This window comes from Pteronotus mesoamericanus, unplaced genomic scaffold (genome assembly GCF_021234165.1).
Source record: "Pteronotus mesoamericanus isolate MK-2021 breed Mesoamerican mustached bat unplaced genomic scaffold, CSHL_Meso_final contig_82, whole genome shotgun sequence".
Classification (NCBI taxonomy): Eukaryota; Metazoa; Chordata; class Mammalia; order Chiroptera; family Mormoopidae; genus Pteronotus; species Pteronotus mesoamericanus.
Window position 1 is genome coordinate 24,126,176 of NW_026555265.1, and position 19,651 is coordinate 24,145,826.

The 19,651-nt window shown below is 33.9% G+C and overlaps 1 protein-coding gene across 1 annotated transcript in view; it reads right to left on the minus strand.

Moving 5' to 3' along the window:
- Positions 1 to 19,651, minus strand: part of GBE1 (1,4-alpha-glucan branching enzyme 1) — a 272,242-nt gene that overhangs the window by 207,372 nt on the left and 45,219 nt on the right. The window contains exon 2 of the mRNA XM_054585232.1: positions 15,063 to 15,232. Within this exon, the coding sequence (XP_054441207.1) occupies positions 15,063 to 15,232 (170 nt within the window). The remainder of the gene's footprint in view (positions 1 to 15,062; positions 15,233 to 19,651) is intronic.

Here is a 19,651-nt window from a genome sequence, read left to right on the forward strand (position 1 = left end):
TGGCCAACAAATGCACATAAAATACATTCTCATGTTTGCTTTTGTACTTTGATAATTTAATTCTTCACATGTTTTAATTTTTAGAAAAGTACTATCCACAGGACTCAATCATTATTGAGAAATAAACTCATCAGATGATAACCTAAAACACTAGAAAATATAATTTATAACGATTAAGGAGTTGTGTTGATGAAGTGTTAGGAGAGTTAAGATGGCAGATTTCCCCTGTTGTTCTCAGTTTTTAGTTTGGTTTGTAAGCTTGGTTACTTTCTCTCTGAGGAGAAAAGTAAACCATGTTCCCATCCAATATACTAAGTAACAAAATCCTTTCAGAAACTTTCTTTATACGTTCACTGTAATAATTCAATTAAAACGTACCTTTTTAGAGCTAAACTTTATAAAGAATCCCTATTAAAGTCAAGTCCTGAATACAAGTGAAATACAAACTAACTGTAAATTTAAGATTTTAAACCAATTTCTAACTTAAAGAAAGGCTAAGCAATCTATTTTTAATTAAATATATCTATAGCAACTTAATTCCAAATCCTAAGGTTCTGCAACCCAATTTCTCACGATAAGAATATTACTAAAACTCATCTGCATTGAATGACAATCTTCCATTCCTCTCGGCTCTCTGAATCCATTATCTGTCTCATGGGAATGAATGCTTTGCTATGACTGATGATGAGTAAGATATATAGGACAAATGATGCATTTTTTTTCATTTAAAAGACTAAAAAGGAAATTCACTTTAGTCTCCTTTCTGCCTAGTTTCATTAAAATCTAAATACAGCTATTCTAAGAGATTTTTTTCTAGCTCAGTTCAGTTTGACAAAAAAGTCTCATGTATCATTTAAATCAATTATAGATTCTCTGGAAATATACCTCAAAAATTTCATTTTAACACTTTTGGTTTTAAAGAAGAAATACACAAACTATCACCAAAATTAATAAGAAATCAAAAAATCCTCAAAAATATTAAGAAATTTTATATTGTTTTATAATTATTACTAAATTGTATTGTAAGAGTTGTTCTGATTTTAGAAAATATAATTCTTTACTTCCCAAAATATCGTTGTGAAACAGTATCTTTAATAATTAATTTTTTATCTGAAAAGTTCACAGAAACGGCTTTAAATACTTAGAATAACATCAAAATTTCAATTTCTCTTTATTACTAGATGAGCTTAGGCAGATCACCTAAGCTTAAACGAGCTTAGAGATCACCCATTTCCACTGCCAGATGAGAAGGTTATTATCCCTCTTTTGCATCTCAGAATTTCCCCAGGACTTCACTTGTCCCAAGAGAGATAAAGCTAAAAAGCACCTAAGGCAATATTACCACTCACCTGAGTGAGTCTTAGGAGAAAGTAAGCCAGTAAAAGATAAAACCCCTTTGCTGACTTAGTAACCCTTCAAAAAATAAAGGGATGAGTGACAAATTGATTGACAGGAGCCACAGGCCTGATCACAAATGGAGTTGCTGCAAATGGTATCAACCTTATGCCCCATCTCTACTCCTGTGGCACAGTGCCTGGCACATAGAAAGTGCTCAGTAAATACTGCTACCTAAAGGAAAGAAAGCAGGGTGAAATAAAAGAGAGGCTGTTGAATTTAAACTCCAGATCTTTCACATACTCTTAACTTACAGGGCCCTAACAGAGCTTTGAAAGAAGCCTACTTAAAAATAAATAAGTAAATAAATAAATTCACTATGTATCCACACACAACTCTGTACTTAGTGAATTAAAACATTATCTGGGGGATATTGCAACATTAATAAAGTAAGTCCCGTATTTTGAGATTGTATTCTGTAATGCCAGGAAAAATAAAAAGCAAGAAAAATTGTGATTTTACTTCCCCAGAGTTTAGATGTATTGGTAATCATATATGCACTAATTGTATTTTCAAATTCTGATAAATTGCTACAACGTTAAATGCTTGCTTCAAGTGAATTAAGATATTTAGCACCCACTTCAATCCCTGCTTGCTTCTGGAAATGGCTGCCTTTTTCTCTTAACCACAGAGCCTGTAACTGGAGCCTCCATAGGACTCCAATTCTAACTATGCTCCAGGAACCAACCATTCCCTCCTTTCTTATATCTACACTCAAAGGGGCAACAGCTCCCAGTTGTCGTTGTTCCCTTAACATTCACCAGCCTTCCGTAAGAGCCCCTCATTAAACCCTCTCCAGTGAAACCCCTGGGCCTGCCATCTGTGTCCGGCTGCCCCCTGACTAACACAGAGGCGAAAATTCTGTGACTCTCAAGAAAAACTCTTCGACACAACAAGTCTGTAAATTACTACTACCAGAAGAAGACACACTCTCATTCATTGGAAACAAGCACACTTATCATTGAGCTGAGACAACAAGAATAAAGCAAGTTAGAACAGCCCAGGTCAAAAACAACCAAATCCCTATCAAGTGCCAGGAGCTGTCAATCTACTCATGCATGGGTCATTCACCTTGGTCCATGGAGCTCTCTTGTGACCTATTTTCCCCATATTGGGATAAATATGTTTGAACAGACACATATTTCCATCTATAAAGCAATCCCTAAATTACATCTGCCTGGTATATCTGTTTCATCAAGTGGCAAGTATATCAGAAAACATTTACCACACTAACATAATTCACCTATATTTTAATTTTTAATTACATGACTATGGTTACAAAATGGTAACCTTTTAAAAATATCTTCCAAAATATTTCCTCATTAGTTTTATAGAAACAATGTAAGCACTAAATATCTGGTGATGTGTCCCTACATTATAGAACTATTGTTCATTATAGTTCTTACATCATAGTAAATATTGTTCACTATAGTGTTCAATAGGAAACTAGGATTACAGATACTTGTCAACAGTCCAACAGCATGACACTGTGCCACTATATTAGACTACCAGGCTACCATAACAAAATACCACAGGCTGGGTGACCTAAACAGCAGACATTAATTACTCATAGTTCTGAAGGCTGGGTGGTCCAGGATCAAGGTGCCAGAAAATGCAGCTCCAGACTTGCAGACTGACCTTCTTGCTGTGTGCATGGCAGAAGCGGAGGCAGAAGCACAGGCAGAGAAAGAGCTCAGTGCTCTGGTCTTTCCTCCCCTTCCTTTAAGGACATTAATCACATCACAGGTTCCCTATGACTTCGACTAAGCCTAATTACCTCCCACAGACCTCACCTCCAGATAGAATCACGTTACAGGATTACAACTTCAACATATGAATTTGGAGAGGTGGAGGGCACGGACACTCTGTCTTTAACAGTCACTTAAAGGAGACCCCAGCATTATGTTTAAATTGAACCTTACTATTTCCTTCCATTAAGAACCTTTACTCACATGCTAAAATTTTCTAATCTCCTCAATGCCTTCTCCATTCTGCTCTTTTCCTCCCAGTGAAACTCTTCTCAGAGAACTTGTTCATGGGGTCTTCTCTACCTTCCTAGTTGTTTGGTCTCTCCCTAATTACTTATTCTCTCTGCCTGTTGCAGAACCTGACTATTTCTCTTTCCACTTCACTCTATGCTGAGCTTGAGGCACTAGTTCCTGTATCACATGTCTTCCTCTCTCTTGGTTCATTCCCTCATTTTCCTAGCATCCATACATAACACCCAAAGAAAGAATGCTTTCAAGATAAACTTTCCACATCCCTACATATCTGAAAATGTCTCAATTTTGATTAGATACCTAACAAAATAAAAAGGCCAGGGAGTAACAACCAAATGTGTACCAACCCAGAAATCCAATGTCATTAAATTACTCAATGTTCTCCTTCTTCCATTGTAAGCAATGAGCCCATATGATTCTACCCTAGGAGACCTATGTTTTTTTTTTTTTTTCCTTCTAGAAGACTCTGCTAAATAAAGAAAATACAGGTCACTGTTTGAAGTTGCACAATCCCTACAATGTGCTAAGAAAAGAAAGTATGGTTGTGATTTTCCCCAGGAATATGAGGTGGGAGAGATGAAAACGAAAGATAAATGATACTACAGTCGCCACCAGCGCATACGAGATACTCTTCAGGAAAGAGGAAAATGTATCATTAAACTCCACCTCTAGAGATTGTGATGCACGAGTACCTGAGGATGTGTTTATTGATTTTAGAGAGAGAAAACGGGGTGGGGGGAGCGAGGAGGGAAGCAGAGAGAGAGAGTGAGAGAGAAAGATAGAAGAGAAACATCAATGTATGAGAGAAACATCAATTGGTTGCCTCCCGTTCATGTCCTGACTGGGAATAGAAACTGCAACCTAGGTTTGTCCTGACCTCGATTGAATCTGCAACCTTTTGGTGTCTGGGATGATGCTCCAATCATCTGAGCTACATGGCCAGGGCAGGAGATTTCTCTTATTTACCCTGGAATCTTCATTTTACCAATACCCAGGTTACTCTGCTTCGAGTGACATATGGACGACGCACTGGGAAATACTGTTTTGGACTTAACAAAATAGGATGAATATGATATTGTCCTTCTGGAGAGAGAACACCAAAAACCCTGTTTAAAGTACCGCATATTGAATTTGCTCTAATGTAGGAAAAATATAGCAGTATCTCTTACTGCTGAGTTTTCTAGAATTTTGAATAAAATAAAGTCTGTAATACGTATCTCTTTACTGTACAAATACTTAAAAATCCACAAAGCTGATAAGCCTAACTTTTAAAACAATACTGAAAATAGTTTAACAGGAGCAGAACCACTGAGGCAAACCATCCCAGGATGCCATATGCAATTGAAATTTTTAAAATGCAATATGAAAGGTGACTTGGCAGGCCTAACAGAAGGGAAATGCTATTCCAGTGACGACAGGCCAGAGTAGAAACCACTTTAACAACTTCAAATAAATGAACTTAACACAGGTAATTGGTTACAGAGGTAATAGAAGAACTGAGAATTCAAACAGAGGAAAATTAAGTAACTCTGGAGTTAGCAATAATAGGAATCAAGTAATACCCTAGGGGAGACACAGTGTTACTAGAACCTAGAAGCCTGATCCATCTAGCAGAAGCTGGAAACAAGGCAAGCATTCTTAGGAGAAGCTGACTCACAGAGATAAAAGTAACAAGAACTACAAGACAGACCTGCTGTAAGAGACACGTCAACCTCACTTCATACAGAATGATGCCCAAGAGAGTAGAGGAGAATTCCCTGGCTTCTCCCTCCTTCCACCTTCAAGTCTTCCACTAGCATCTTCCACTAAACCAACTCAACAAAAGCAAAGGCCAAGGGAGCTTGGGAATTATGGTGTAAAAAAGAGCAAAAAAGAGCAAAAAAGAGTGGGTGAAAGATCTTAGAGCAAATAAGCAAACAGCCAGCAGAGCAAAATAGTTGAATTTGGTAAGAATGCCGATAAGCAAGGCAACCCAATAGAATTAAAAGCACATGTTCACATAAAATCTTGTACAAATGGTTTCACAGAAGCATTACTCACAATAGGGAAAAAGTGGCAACAATCCAAATGTCCACCTGCTGAGGAATTGATAAACAAAATGTGATATAGCTATATAGTAAAACATTATTCAGTCATAAACACAAATGACGGATTGTTATATGCCATAAAATGAATGAACCTTGAAAACACTGTAAGTGAAAGAAGCTTGAAACAAAAGCCTAAGTATTATGAGATTTCATTTATATAAATTATCCAGAATAGAGAAATCCATGGAAACAGAAAATAGATTAGTGGTTACCAAGGAATGGAGGGAGATAGGAATTGGGATTAATTGCTCGTAAGTATGAGGTTTCTCTTTGGAGTTATAGAAATATTCTGGAATTAGACAGTAATAATGGTAGCAAAACATAGTAAATATTTAAAAACCACTGAAGTATAATATATACTTTGAAATAGTGGGTTTTATGTTATATAAACTTATGTTATCTCAACTTTTAAAATGTTAAAAAATAAAGGAAATAAGAAGTGGGAGTATATAATAAGCCTTCAAGATCTAAGTCAAAAGTCACTTAGTATCCACAGTTATTGGGCAGGTGACACTGTACACTGGTATCACTACTGAAGGTCACTGATAGTTGCTGAGAAAACGTGGTATTATTTTCCAGTTTCTACTCTCTAAACAATACATTTGAGGTACTTCTTCCAATGATTTACAAGCAACTGAGATGGCTAAGTCATTTGTTCAGTAACCCCTCATAAGAGATGGGTGTCTGGCATTCAAAATCAAAATTAATACTTCCACATTTTCGCATAAGGAATTGCCAAGCAACAACAAAACAAAATTGTCCTATTTTTTTTAAAACTTATTCATCTTAAACAAATCTCCAAATTCTTCTAGTAACAAAAGAGTTGGACAGGGAATAAAAATGTAAAGAATACAAGCTGGCAATAGGGAAAAGAAGGAAAGGATGTAAGAAGAGAGCTCCAGATTCAAAGCTTGACAATAATCCAGACAAAGCTTCAAAACCAATCAGTGAATTCCGGTTTACATACTTGAAACACTGTCTGGATATGCAAAACAGTGTTATATACCTTTTAAGAATTTACTACATTTTTGTAACCTCCACAATGCAAAATGATATTCAATTATATTATCTGCAGCATAAGAAAGAAAATACCAACAAATTAAATTCGAGTTGCATTAAACGTCTATCATAAGTGACAGCTTCTTAAAATAATACAATTTGAACATAAAATGAATAATTCAGTTGTGATCAAGAGACAGAGAATGTTGATATATGTTATAATCAGTTATGCTTGGGACTAGATGTGACTGTTATAAAACAGAACACTTCTCTAAGAAAACACCTAACTTAATAAGAGAATAATATGAATAATGTACTGCCTTTGTGTAAGTAAGTGGTGAGCTTAATAAAGTCACTTTAATGAATAAAATCATAAAAATTTCACAACACAACTGATGAATAACAACCACAAACAAAATAACTTTATAGACATTAACTGCAAGTCAAACACCAAAACTTAAACCTAACAAAAGGTATTTTATTATCCAAACAGCAAAAATTTTTTAAAGGATATTTATGAAAAAGTAATACAAGGCTAGAAAATTACTATTTATGTCACACAGTTTAAAATCTACTTTCTGGCTTTAAGGTCTGTAACAGAAATCTAAAATCCTAGGAGGGAAGAATGCTTCCCTATAAAAATAATCCCATTAGGAATTACAGCAAAACTCTCTGATCCAACACAACTGGGGCCACAAGTTGATACAGATATTGAAAATATTGGTTAAAGCAGATAATAATAAAATAAATATAAATATGTTTTAACTTAAAACACAAATATATTCACCCATCTTTTTATTTAAGATTAAAGCTATTTCTTATGTTTTATCCTCTGGTTAAGATTTTGTATCATTTTTCTGTATGAACTTACACCTACAAACATTTGTAATTTCTTTTGAATTAAAATAGAATTAAAGCTAAAAGGTACATGCAAAATAATCGGCATGTGAAATTGTTGGATTTGTATCATTTTTTATAGTTCACTTCTGTATACTTTATTCACAATAATTTTTCCAACTTATCCATACTGAGATTTCCCCAATACTGGACAATTTTCTTTGCTGTCCCACTCACAGTGTATCGCTTTATATAATATTATTTTACAAAGTGATAATGAAGAGAATTGGCATTCACAGGATTGGAGGTGGTAGGAAACTAGCTCACTGTAAACACATGATGTAACAGGTGGGAGCAGTATTGCATGTGTATACACAGTACATGCTCAGAATTACATGTGTGCTCAGTCTCCTATGGAAGCTGTCACTGTCCTTTACAGTGAGCCTATAAAGCAGATATAAGTGCAGTAAGTCGAATAAATAGATGTTGATTATGTAAACCTCCACTGTACATCTACTATATTGAAAACTGAAAAAAAAAAAAGTCAACAGAAACAGATAAAAGGGGTAAAAGAATCAACATCAGATTGCAAAGCTAGAGAAAGCCCGAACAACTACTGGCTGATTAGTTACTTAAACTTGACATACATCAAAGAGTCCATTTCTCAGCATCAGTGCTGGTTCAGTTAACAGTCCTAAAGCTTTCTACTACCTCTACCTTGTAGTCTGTAACCCCTTTGCCAAAATAAACAATAGCAAGAATCACCAACTACCCCAGAAATTTGCTTTCTAGAAACATCATAATCACCAATAAGCCAAAATGAAGGGAAGCCATATAACAAAAATGCACTCAGATGACCCAGAGTGTTGAAAATGTCAGATTCCTTCAAGTTGCACTTAAATGGAGAGATCAGTTGAGATCCTTCTCAAAAGTCTAAGTAGGAAGCACCATGCTTACTAACCAACTCCTCTCTGCTCCCTCACCCTCTAAAACAGACTCTAAGATATCTAGAATATCAAAAAATCTGATAAGTTTACACATTATACTATAAAAATGTATTATCTGCTAGAAGGGTGGTTTATACTATCATTCCCGGTTTTTCATGAGCCTTCATAAAAGGGTTTCTGCTTCCATACCTCATTGACATAGGGCTTGGTCAAATTATTTGGTTAATGAAAGGGACATGCAAATCATATTTGCCACATCTAAACTGAAACTTTTAAAGCCACAACAACCTGTCATTGTTGTTTCTCCCCATCAAGAGATCTGTTGTGATACACAGGGGCTGCTCCACTACCCTTAATCCCGGAAAGAATTTGACTTTGGGGACAGACCTACAGCTGATAATTTGCCAACATGAGCAAGAAATAGGATTTTATTGTTCTAGGCCATTAAGCTGTTGGAGTTTTCTGTAACATGCTAACAAAATGACTAACACAGCCACCATATATTTAGTTGAAGAGAATACAAAGGAGGTTGCTATCAGAACTACATGCTTCAAACCACAAAGGACTTCTAAACCGATGAATAATAATCACTGATTTTCAGACCACTCTTTCTCAAACTGTCTATGACTATGGACCACTTACCTTTAAAAAAAAAATTCCAGTCTATCATAAACCAATACTCATATAAATAATAATAAAATAAATTATTTTAAAAATCAAAATAAAACAAGACTTTCAAAATTTAAGCCCCAATTTTTGTATTATCATTCAACAACAAAAATTACTCTGTCAAAATCCTGACTCCCAATTATGACAATGTATCATTGCAAACCAATTACAGTGCACAGAACCACAGTGGTCCACAGAGCACACTCTGAGTAATGCTGTTTCAGAGCATGTGGAAGTAAGAAAAATAAAAGCTTTTGTGATGGCATAAACTTTTTAGCAGTTGTAATAACTGGAAACTAAATTATTGACAACTTTCATCAGAACAAAGGTAAAATTCTCTTTAGTGTATTTCCAAGTCTACAAAAATATCTGTGGTTACTTTTTTCTTTAAAGCATAAAAATCAGGGCTTTCCTTTCCCCTATCTTTTTTTTCCCCAGTCTATCAATGATAGACATTTCGGTTATTTGAAATGTTCCCAGCTCTCAGACTTGGTAATTTTAAATGAAATGTTTTTAGTTATAGCAAAATAGGAACCCAATTATTTTATATTGACTTATGTAGTATACTGCCTTTCACTCTATTTATCATCATCTAGTTACAGGAAAACAGCTAGTTTTCAGCAATTATTTAGCAACCTGTAATAAACATGATTTAGTCCTAAACTCTATTTTAAATCACATTTATAATGTTCTAAAGAATGACTCCTTGCTATATGAAAGATAATTCAAGGTCTGGAAATTCATCTTGAACCTTTAATGTACTTTCTGACTTGCCCAGGAGTGCGTTTTGGGTGGTATGGTCCCAATCTTGATGAATGTCACTGCGCATACACTGTTCTTCTGAGTTGTTGCATCAACTGGTAGCTGCTTAAGAAGGTAATTGCTGCTGTTGTTTTTTAATGACTAAACAATAACTGTTTCATATTCTCTTTGTCAAATGAAGAAAAAAAGTCTGTGTAATATATTTAAAGTAAAGCTGCTTTCTAAGTTTTAACAATGTTTATGGCAAAAGGTAAATCCACTCCAGTTTGGGATTTTCAGGAACAAAACGATTTGACTTTTGCAAAGTTCGACTGCCTTTTGAAATTAATAGTAATTTTTAAAATAAGTAATAAAAAGGCCTTTGAAAATGTGAGCATTTTTTAAATTTCATAATAAACATTTCTGTAGCACTGAATTTTCACATTCACAATCTAGCTTGTATTTAGAGCAACTCAGGTAGGTAGGTAATATCACATTTTCCTCCACTGAGCCAGATGAAGAACCGTGTTTGGAGAGCTCAACTATGGTTTCAAACTCTGAAGCCCATTCTTTTTTTTTTTTTTTAACATACCAATTCATGCAATTTCGTTTTTGAAGATGATACATATTTGACTGCTCTTAGTAGGTGTACCTAAAGTATCTTCAGGTCAGTTGGGGAAGAAAACAAAAACAAAAACACTACCAGAACAACAAACATCTACCAGCAATATTATGAGTAAGCCCCAAGAAAAAATATATAATGCAGTCAATTTCTAAAATAATTAGAAAAGGAGAAAGACATCACAACAGTATATTAAAATAGTTTTATTCCAGGAATAATTTTCCCTAATACAAAATGAGTATCTAGACATTTCTTAATTTTAGTTTCTTCTGAAAAAATTATCACAAATAAATAATCACTCAGATAAAAACTAAATAAATAAAATTTCCTTTTCCAGGTACATATAAGTAACAGTCAAGTTATCTATTAGCAGAAAAAAGCTTTTGTTGCTGGTGTTGGAAGATTTGATTTATATTATGGGGGTCTTGAATAAGAATTAAGTACAAAAGTTTTAAATTTCATACCCACTGTAATGATAAAAATATAAGTGAAATACTGTTGCTTTTTAAATCTCTGCCAACAGATAAAGAAGCAATAGTTTTTTCAGGTGATATTTCAAGTATGTATACTGATGTTAAGCTTACTGTTATATTAGATGACAAAGTAAAGAACAGAATTCTAAAAAGTGATCAGTGTTATACAGATTAATTCTATAGAATCTTTTAAGTTTTTATCAACTGATAAATGAGGTCACATGAATAGTTCAACAATTTTTAAAACATTTTATCTTGCCGTGCTGGTATGGCTCAGTGGATTGAGAGTCAACCTGCAAACCAAAAGGTCATCGTTTTGATTCCCAGTCAGGGCACACGCCTGGGTTGGGGGTGTATGAGAGGCAACCAATCAATGTAGCTCTCACACATAAATGTTTCTCCCCATCTCTTTCTCCTTCCTTTCCCATCTCTCTAAAAATAAATAAAATCTTAAAAAAATTTCTTTGTCTCATTAGCAAAACCAGTAGAAAACATCTTAATTCTCATTTGCATTTTCTAAAAAACCTGTAATTTATAAGCCAATTAACATGCATTTTGTTTTCCTTTGATTTATACATTATAATGTTATAAGACTTAACAATACAATTACCTAACAGATTTTTGATAATGAGAAGAGACTAAGCAAAACAAAACAAAACAAAAAAAACAAAAAAAGAGAGAGAGAGACTTTTTCCTTGCTCAACTCTTTAGAAAAAAATGAGGTATTTTTTTATTTTTATTTATCTTTTATTTTTCTTGTTGATACTATTGCAAATGACCCATTCCCCACCGCTGTCTGCCTCTACCCAACCCCGTCCCCTCTCTCCTCCCCAAGCTGTCCAAGCACTTCTGTCTGTGTATTGGGTCATGCATGTATGTTGTTTGGCTAATCCCTTCAACCTTCTTTCATCCAGTCCTTCCTTCCTACCTGCCCTCTGACAGCTGTCAGTCTGTTCCATGCCTCTGTATCTATTTTGTTACTCAGTTTATTTTGTTTATTAGATTCCATATATATAAGAGATCATATGGTATTTGCCTTTCTCTGATGAGTGGATAAAAAATATTTTATGTAAATAAGGGAAAAAACATAATACAGAACACATTAATTGTGGTTTAAAAAAGGAATGATCAGTTCAGTTATATAAGGAAGGGCATGTTATCATCAGCAAAGTTCTATGTTCTGTATGGTCATTAAATAAATATTCTGGGGTATATTTTTTCAAAAGAAATATTCTTTTAAATGTATTATTAACACAAAATTTGGGTTCTACTCTCAATTTTCAAGCTTTTTTTCAAAATATCAAAGCTTTTAGTGAGAAACAGTTGAAATCCCATGTGTGAAGAGATCTCGAGACCCTGTAACTTTGGGCAGAAAAAAAGATATCCTTTTATCTCAATTAGAAAATAGATAAACATTTAAACTTTCTCAGCATACTGCCTATTCTTAACTATTTTCACAATTACATTCATCTGAGTCTTTCCAATCTCTCCAGCAAAAATAAAGGACTACTGATTAAACCATAATTGACTGAAAATGACTGAATGCTATCTCAAAGATATGGAGAGATTTTTAAATCATGTGATATACCTTCACAAGGGGTAGGGTTTGTAAAAATCAAATTAAATTTCAGGAAAAAATGTGTTAACAGAGGACATTTCACATTAAAATAGGGACTAGGCAATTTTTAGTTTCTCTTTACAAAATACATTTTAAACTACTATTCTTTTACTATTTAACCATTAAATCCTAAACAATTTTTAAATGCAATTTTCCAAATGTACATATGGCCCAACTAAATTTACGAGGCACAACTTTTCATAACTGAGTATTATACATTGATAACAAATCTAGGTTTCCCATATTTTTAGATTTTTAAAACCTACTTAGTGGGTCTAAACATAAATATAAAGGAAGAGGTATCTAATGCAACTATCAAATTTTAACTGAGGTTCTTACAGTACTTTTGGTATCTTTATGTTAAATATTTAACTTGAACATTCTTAATCAATACCTTTCAATCTTATAAATAATGATAAAAATAATAAAATAGAATAGGAAAATGTGCCTTGACTATAGGTTGATGTTTAAATTGTCTATTAACAAAAAAAAATATTAATTAATGCAGCTACATAGAGAATATGGATAAATAACAATGTGCATAAAAATATTAATATCAATTTTAATAATAATTTAAGTGAAAAGCCTCCTATTCTCAAAATATATTTCATAACTATCATCAGGTCAAGCTTATCTGAATCAGCAGCTCACATGATCTTTCTCAAATCTCTCAATGAACTTTTCAGTAACTCAAGAAACATAGGGAGGGAGCTGCCCCAGCTGTCGTAGCTCAGTTGGTTGGAGTGACACCCTATAAACCAAAAAGTCTCAGGTTCAATCCCTGGTCAGGGTACATGCTTGGGTTGCAGGTTCAGTCCCCAATCTGGCCACATACAAGAGGCAACGAATTGATGTTTCTCTTTCACATTGATGTTTCTTTCCTTCTCTTCCTCCCTTCCCTTCTCTCTAAAATCAATTTAACAGAAAGAAGAAGCTCAAATCATCTAATTTGGGGGACTGTATGGAGAATTATTTTAAGTGCTAAGACCTGTGCTTTAAAATAGGGGAGCCACTAGACACTGGTGGCTAGTGAACACTTGAAATGAGGTTAGTGCAACTGAGAAATTAATTTTTTTTAAGATTTTATTTATTTATTTTTAGAGGGGAAAGGAAAAAGGGAGAGAAGCATCAATGTGTGGTGGTCTATCGTGCACCCCCTACTGGGGACCTGGCACGCAACCCAGATATGTGCCCTGCTTGGGAATTGAACTGGTGAAATTTCAGTTCACAGGCCAGCACTCAGTCCACTAAGCCATACCAGCCAGGGCCTGAGAAACTAAATGTTTTATTTTATTTGATTACATTAGTAAATTTAAATTTTAAAACTACTGCTCAATTTAGTAACTAAAACTTTTCATTATGTTTGCAAAAACTTGGATATGTACTTATAAACTAAAAACTTAGCTAAATCTAAATATAGATCAAGAATTTCCATTGAAAAAATACCATATTTACAAGACACAATATGAAAGAATAAAAATATTTCTAACAAATTTTACATTGATTCCATGTTAAAATATTTTGATATACTGGATCAAATAGAATGCATCATTATTAAAATTTATTCATCTATTTTCCTTTGACTTTTTTAACAATATCTATAAAATCAAAACTTTTAAAAATCAGGTTCTTTACAGTAAAATTTACATGCAATAAAATTCACTCTTTTACATATACAGCTCTATAAATGATGACAGATATATACAGTCACGTAACCACCACCATAATCAGGACATAATACATTTTCATCACCCCTTCTGCAACTGATTCACAACTCCTACCTGTAAACCATGACAACTCTGTTTTCTGTCCCTATAGTTTTGCTGTTTTCAGAATGTCATAAAAATGGAATAATATAGTTATGTAGATTTTTGAGTCCAGAAAAATCAAATTTTAAATACCACATCACTCTATGCTGCTAATGGATTTTTACCATTCTAATATTTCCTTTCTTTGTATTATGAGCATTTTGCCAAGGCCTATTTTTTTGTTATTCCATTTTCAAAACTGAGCTTTCTTCCTTGTCACTGTTATAATAATGTATTCATACTTCTAGAATAAAACTAAGCAGATTGCATTATAGTTATTTATATGCAGGCCCTTCCTCCCACTAGATTGTAAGCCAGAAGCCCAGCCTCTAGAACTACTATGCTTTCCACAGGATTAACTCTCTAGTGAAATCAACAATGCAGGTAACAAAACTGAGTATTTTCCTTTGTGTTATAAAAAAGAAGAGAGGAAAAATAAATGAAGGGTTGAATAAGTTTACCCTCTAGATTAGATATCAACTTTTATTGAGGTCTCATAAAAATATATTAGACTATACAGAATCTAAGAACTACAATGCCATGTAACCAAGTGCGATGTCAGTAGAGATTTCAGGCTGCTTTTGGTTTTTTCAGGGCTTGCTAACAAAGTTGAGTAAATTTGGAGTAGTCTAACACTATTTTTCTTGTAAACACTTATTTCTGGTACATGACTTTACAGAACATAATGTTTTGCAGAAACACATATATGACAGCAGAAACACCTGTACTACAAGAAGGTAAAGACAATAAATTCTACAGCTCTATCTGAAAAGTGGGATTTTGTAACCATTTATTTTCCTATCATCAAATATATAAAATACAATAAGTCTATGTTTTAAATAGATTAATAAAATGTTGATACTTACTGAAGTCTCCAGTAAGAAAAACTCCTTCTGCTCCAGGAGCCCATTCTTTGCAGTACAAACCACCATCAGCACATCTGTGGACCCCAAATGATTCATAACCTCTGGAAAACTTATTGATACCTCCTTCGTTCTCTCCAATATTGTTCAAAGTCTGGGTAAACCGCTTATACCTTGGAAAAGTGCAAAAGAAGGAAGTTACAAAATTAAATTATCTTCCAGAAAAAGCTACTGTAATTAAGTAACTGCTTTCCTCTTATTCAGAGAAAGAATAAAGAAAAAAAAAGATATCATAAAAAGGACTAATGTGGATAATTTCATTAATTGGTTGAGGTTACCTGGTAGGTAAAATCATTTATTTATTTGTTTATTTATTTATTTATTTATTTTTGGTTAAGAGAAAGGGAAGAGGGGGAGAAAGAGAGAGAAAGAAACACTGATGCCTCTCTCATGCCCCCAACCAGGGACCTGGCCTGCAACCCAGGCGTGTGTCTTGACTGAGAATCCCGTTGAACCTTGGGGTTCTCAGGCCAGCATTCAATCCACTTAGCCACAACAGCTAGGGCCATTAATATCTTAAATATTAACTATTCCACTAACATTTCTTTGACAATTTCACACACTTTAGTATGAGAGAAAATATAATGTTTATTTTATTCCATGAAATTTTAAAATCAGCATTATGGCAACTCCTATGTCAAGGTAGTATAATAAAGGACCATGCTATCTGTATCGGTCACCTCTAACCCCTAATAAAATGAAAGAAAAATAGCCAAAAACCAGCACGAAAAATAAAACTACCCTACAACAGTGTTTGGCAAACTTTTCCTGCTAAGCCTGAATATTTTAGGCTTTCCCAGTCACATAGAGGTATCTGTTAACAACTCAACAGTGTATCAGAAGCAGGAAGGTGATCAAAGGCAATGTGTAAATGAATGGGTGTGGCTGTATCCTAATAAAGCTTTATTTACAAAACCAGGTGGCAAGACAGAATTTGGCATGTGGGCTGTAATTTGCCAGGCCCTGCCTTTAGCAGCTAAGCATGGAAAGAACATAGATCATGTTGAACTACAAAGGCTACATTCAGGACTGGTTAAAAAAAAAGAAAGAAAAACAAAACCATTAATTGCTGTTTTCACTAATACGCCCCTAAATCTGGGGAGAAGCTAACTAAAACAAAACTTGTAACTTGCAAAATTAGAGAAATGAAGCATGTGGCTGTAGCTCTGTCAGAAGTGAGGGTTCCAGAACTATACAATGAATTGAGCAATGCCAATAAGCTTCTCCCGGCATTTCCCCTTACTCTGATGGGTAAGCAATAAAAGTCCCAGAAAGGTAATAATCCACATAGGGCATATAGAGGGTATTTATAAAATTTGAGAAGCTAACTAATGAACACCTAAATTGAGCTGATCAGTAAAAGAAGCTTTCTACGAATCTTTCACAGTATACTTCAAATTAATTAAAAATAAATTCCATAAAAATAAGAGTGAAAAGATTAAATGACAAAACAATAGAATGAGAGGTAAAATTGGACTACAAACCTAAGGAAACAAAAGGAGAAACAAAATATATCACTAGGAAATAATAAATGAATTAGAATTGGCAAAGAACAAGGTACACATATAACAAATATAGCCTATTAGTTAAGTGAATAAATTGAAAATTGATATAATTAAGTGAAGAAGAAAAAAGACCAAGAAATTGAATATAGTAAAAGGAAGCTAAGAGAAATGCAAAAAAATCACCAAAAAAATCCAAGAAAAGGACAGCTGGTGACCCTTAAGAACAAAACTAAATAAAGTGAATATAAAAGATATGAAAACTAGAACTTTTTTTCTTAAGTAAAGAATTAAGTTTGTATATTAAAAAAGAGATCACTGAGTTACCAAAAAAAAAAAAAAAAATCAAAACAAACACACATGAACATCTCCAGGTTTAGGCTACTGAAACTCAAAGGATAAAGAAATAATTCCACACACAACCAAGTATAAAAAAAGTGAGGAGAAAGGGGCATTTTTCCCCAAAGAAACATTATATTAAAGACCAAAAACCAACACAATTCTGAGAAGGAAAAGTAGTAGTCTAAATTTAAATGAGACGAATTCCTATTCCAACATAAAACTTATTTAAATATCATCAAATTTAAAATAATTTTAAGTCCATGATAGTAATGAACCATTCTTGAAGGGAAAAAACCCCCTTCTTTCCATTAAGAAAACACTCCCTCCCTCCCTCCCTGCTTCTCTCTTTCTCTCTCCTACATACACACTTATCTTCCTTACCTCTTTCTTTCCTCAAGGAGGATGCCTTTGCTTTCTTTCTCCTCAGCTCCAAGGGCCCTCTTTTGCCTTTGTCACTGTTTCCTAAACCCATGCAGCCCAGCTGGCTCACTTTTTCTACCTTTGTGATTTTCTAAATAAATTTTCTATTTCAGTTTGAGTTTCTTCGCTCTGAATTCTTTCCCGCCAAAATCAAGTACCAAGGTTGCTGAGCTGAATTCCAAAATATGGTGCCGTTTCACTATTATCACTTCACAGTTATTTTAAAAAAATTTAATTGCAAATTAAATTTAACAAGCAATTATTTTGTTCATGTTTCATTATATTATTTCTGTCTATTAAGCTATTTCTCTATTCTTTTCGAACATAAAAGCATATAACAATATCAAGAATTATGTTTTCCAAAAATCACTGAGGATTTTTCTGGTGGTCTTTCTTTTTACTTTTTCCCTTGCATTGTTCTAATTACTTATAACAAATAAGTAATATATGAACAAAAATTAAGAAATGTTTTTTTCTGCCCTGGCTGGTGTGGCTCAGTGGATTGAGTGCTGGCCTGTGAACCAAAGGGTTACCAGTTCGATTCCTAGTCAGGGCACATGCCCCGGTCCCCAGTAGGGGGCACACGAGAAGGAACCACACCGTGATGTTTCTCTCCCTTTTTCTCTCTCCCTCCTCCTCTCTAAAAATGAATGCATAAAATCTTTAAAAAAATTTTTTTTTTAAATGTTTTTCTGAAACTATCATTCTTAACCATTAAAATACCTACAGAATCCTATGCAATATTCTATATGAAATTTACTGGGTATATAAAACAGTGTTTATAAAATTTGAGGAAATAAAATAGATCTATGAAACAAATCTGAGTTCCTGAAATAGTCTTAAGCATATACAGAAATTAAATACATGATAGAAGGACTATCAGTTATGAAAGGACTGTTTATCCAAATAAATATTAAAGCCTGTAAGTTAATTGCAAAACATAGATCTCTAAATATAAGAATAACTTCCAGAGACCAAAGTTATAAAAATTAAGTTAAAAATAAATAAAACCAAGAGTTCTCTGAAAACTAAATACAAATGTCCAGTAAAATATGTGCAAAAATGCTCAAATCCATATGTAACTAAATAAATGCAAACCTAAACTTCAAAATTCTACTTTCTACCTAAAACACTAATAAACACATGATAATCTGTGTGGATAAAGTGCACTGCAGGAAAAAAAAATTTTCAAATACTCTTTAATGAAATAATAATTAGAGAATAATTTGGTATCAGCTATGAAAATTTCAAAATCACACTCTTCAACTAAGTAACTCCATTGTTAGAAATTCACCTTTTGCATATATTGCATAAGGAAGTAAAGACATCCATATGTATAAGGATAAACTTTATAACATTATTTATAACAGGAAACTATGAATAATAATCGAGCTGTTCAACATGGAAGACTGGTTGAACTGTGGAACACCCAAACAGCAAATTACCCAGAGCCATTAAGAAGATGAGGTATAGTGATACGTGTTAATAGGGAAATACGCCCAGTACAAACTGTTTAGAAAAAGAAGCTGCAGAGCAATTTTTCACAAAGCATATAATTGTATAAAGAAAATAAAGATATAATTATGATTGGCATGTGAATCCATTTTCATAGGACCCCATGCTGGGCACCTGGAAATCTCAATGGCCTGGGGCTGACAGGGGTTGCAGGCCTCCCTAGAACCACCACGTGCACCCTTTTTGCATGATGAGTTTGCTGTATCCTCAGGGAATGGCAAGCCACAAAAGCCAATCAGTAGAGTACAGCAGCTTATGGGAGTGGTAAGTGTGAGCAGAGTATTTCACATATGACCCCTTTTTGTATATGTATGTAACAAATACAGACAAACACACACATGCACATCCATGGTTTTAAAAAATGCAAATTATATTCAATCTATTATTTGAAACAAATTAAATGAAATGGCATAATCTCAGTCTCATTGACAGTCCATATTCCATGGGACACAGGAGCCAGGCAGGTATCAAAAATATGAAAAGCTGTCCACACACACACACAGACAAAAGTGAGAGCCTGATAACAAAAACATATGACCAATGGGGTTGGCCTCAGAGTATGGGAAACAATGCAGAAAGGGACCCGGGTGATTTGGAGAGTAGAGACCCCAAGGAGAAGCAACAAGTTCTGTTTAACAGCTACAACCTATTGTTATCAAACATGCAGTGCCAAATCAGATAATTATTCAAGAACCAAAGAAATTTCAGAACTTTCTTTGAGCTCACTCTAATTTAAACAGTGGCAACTGTTTC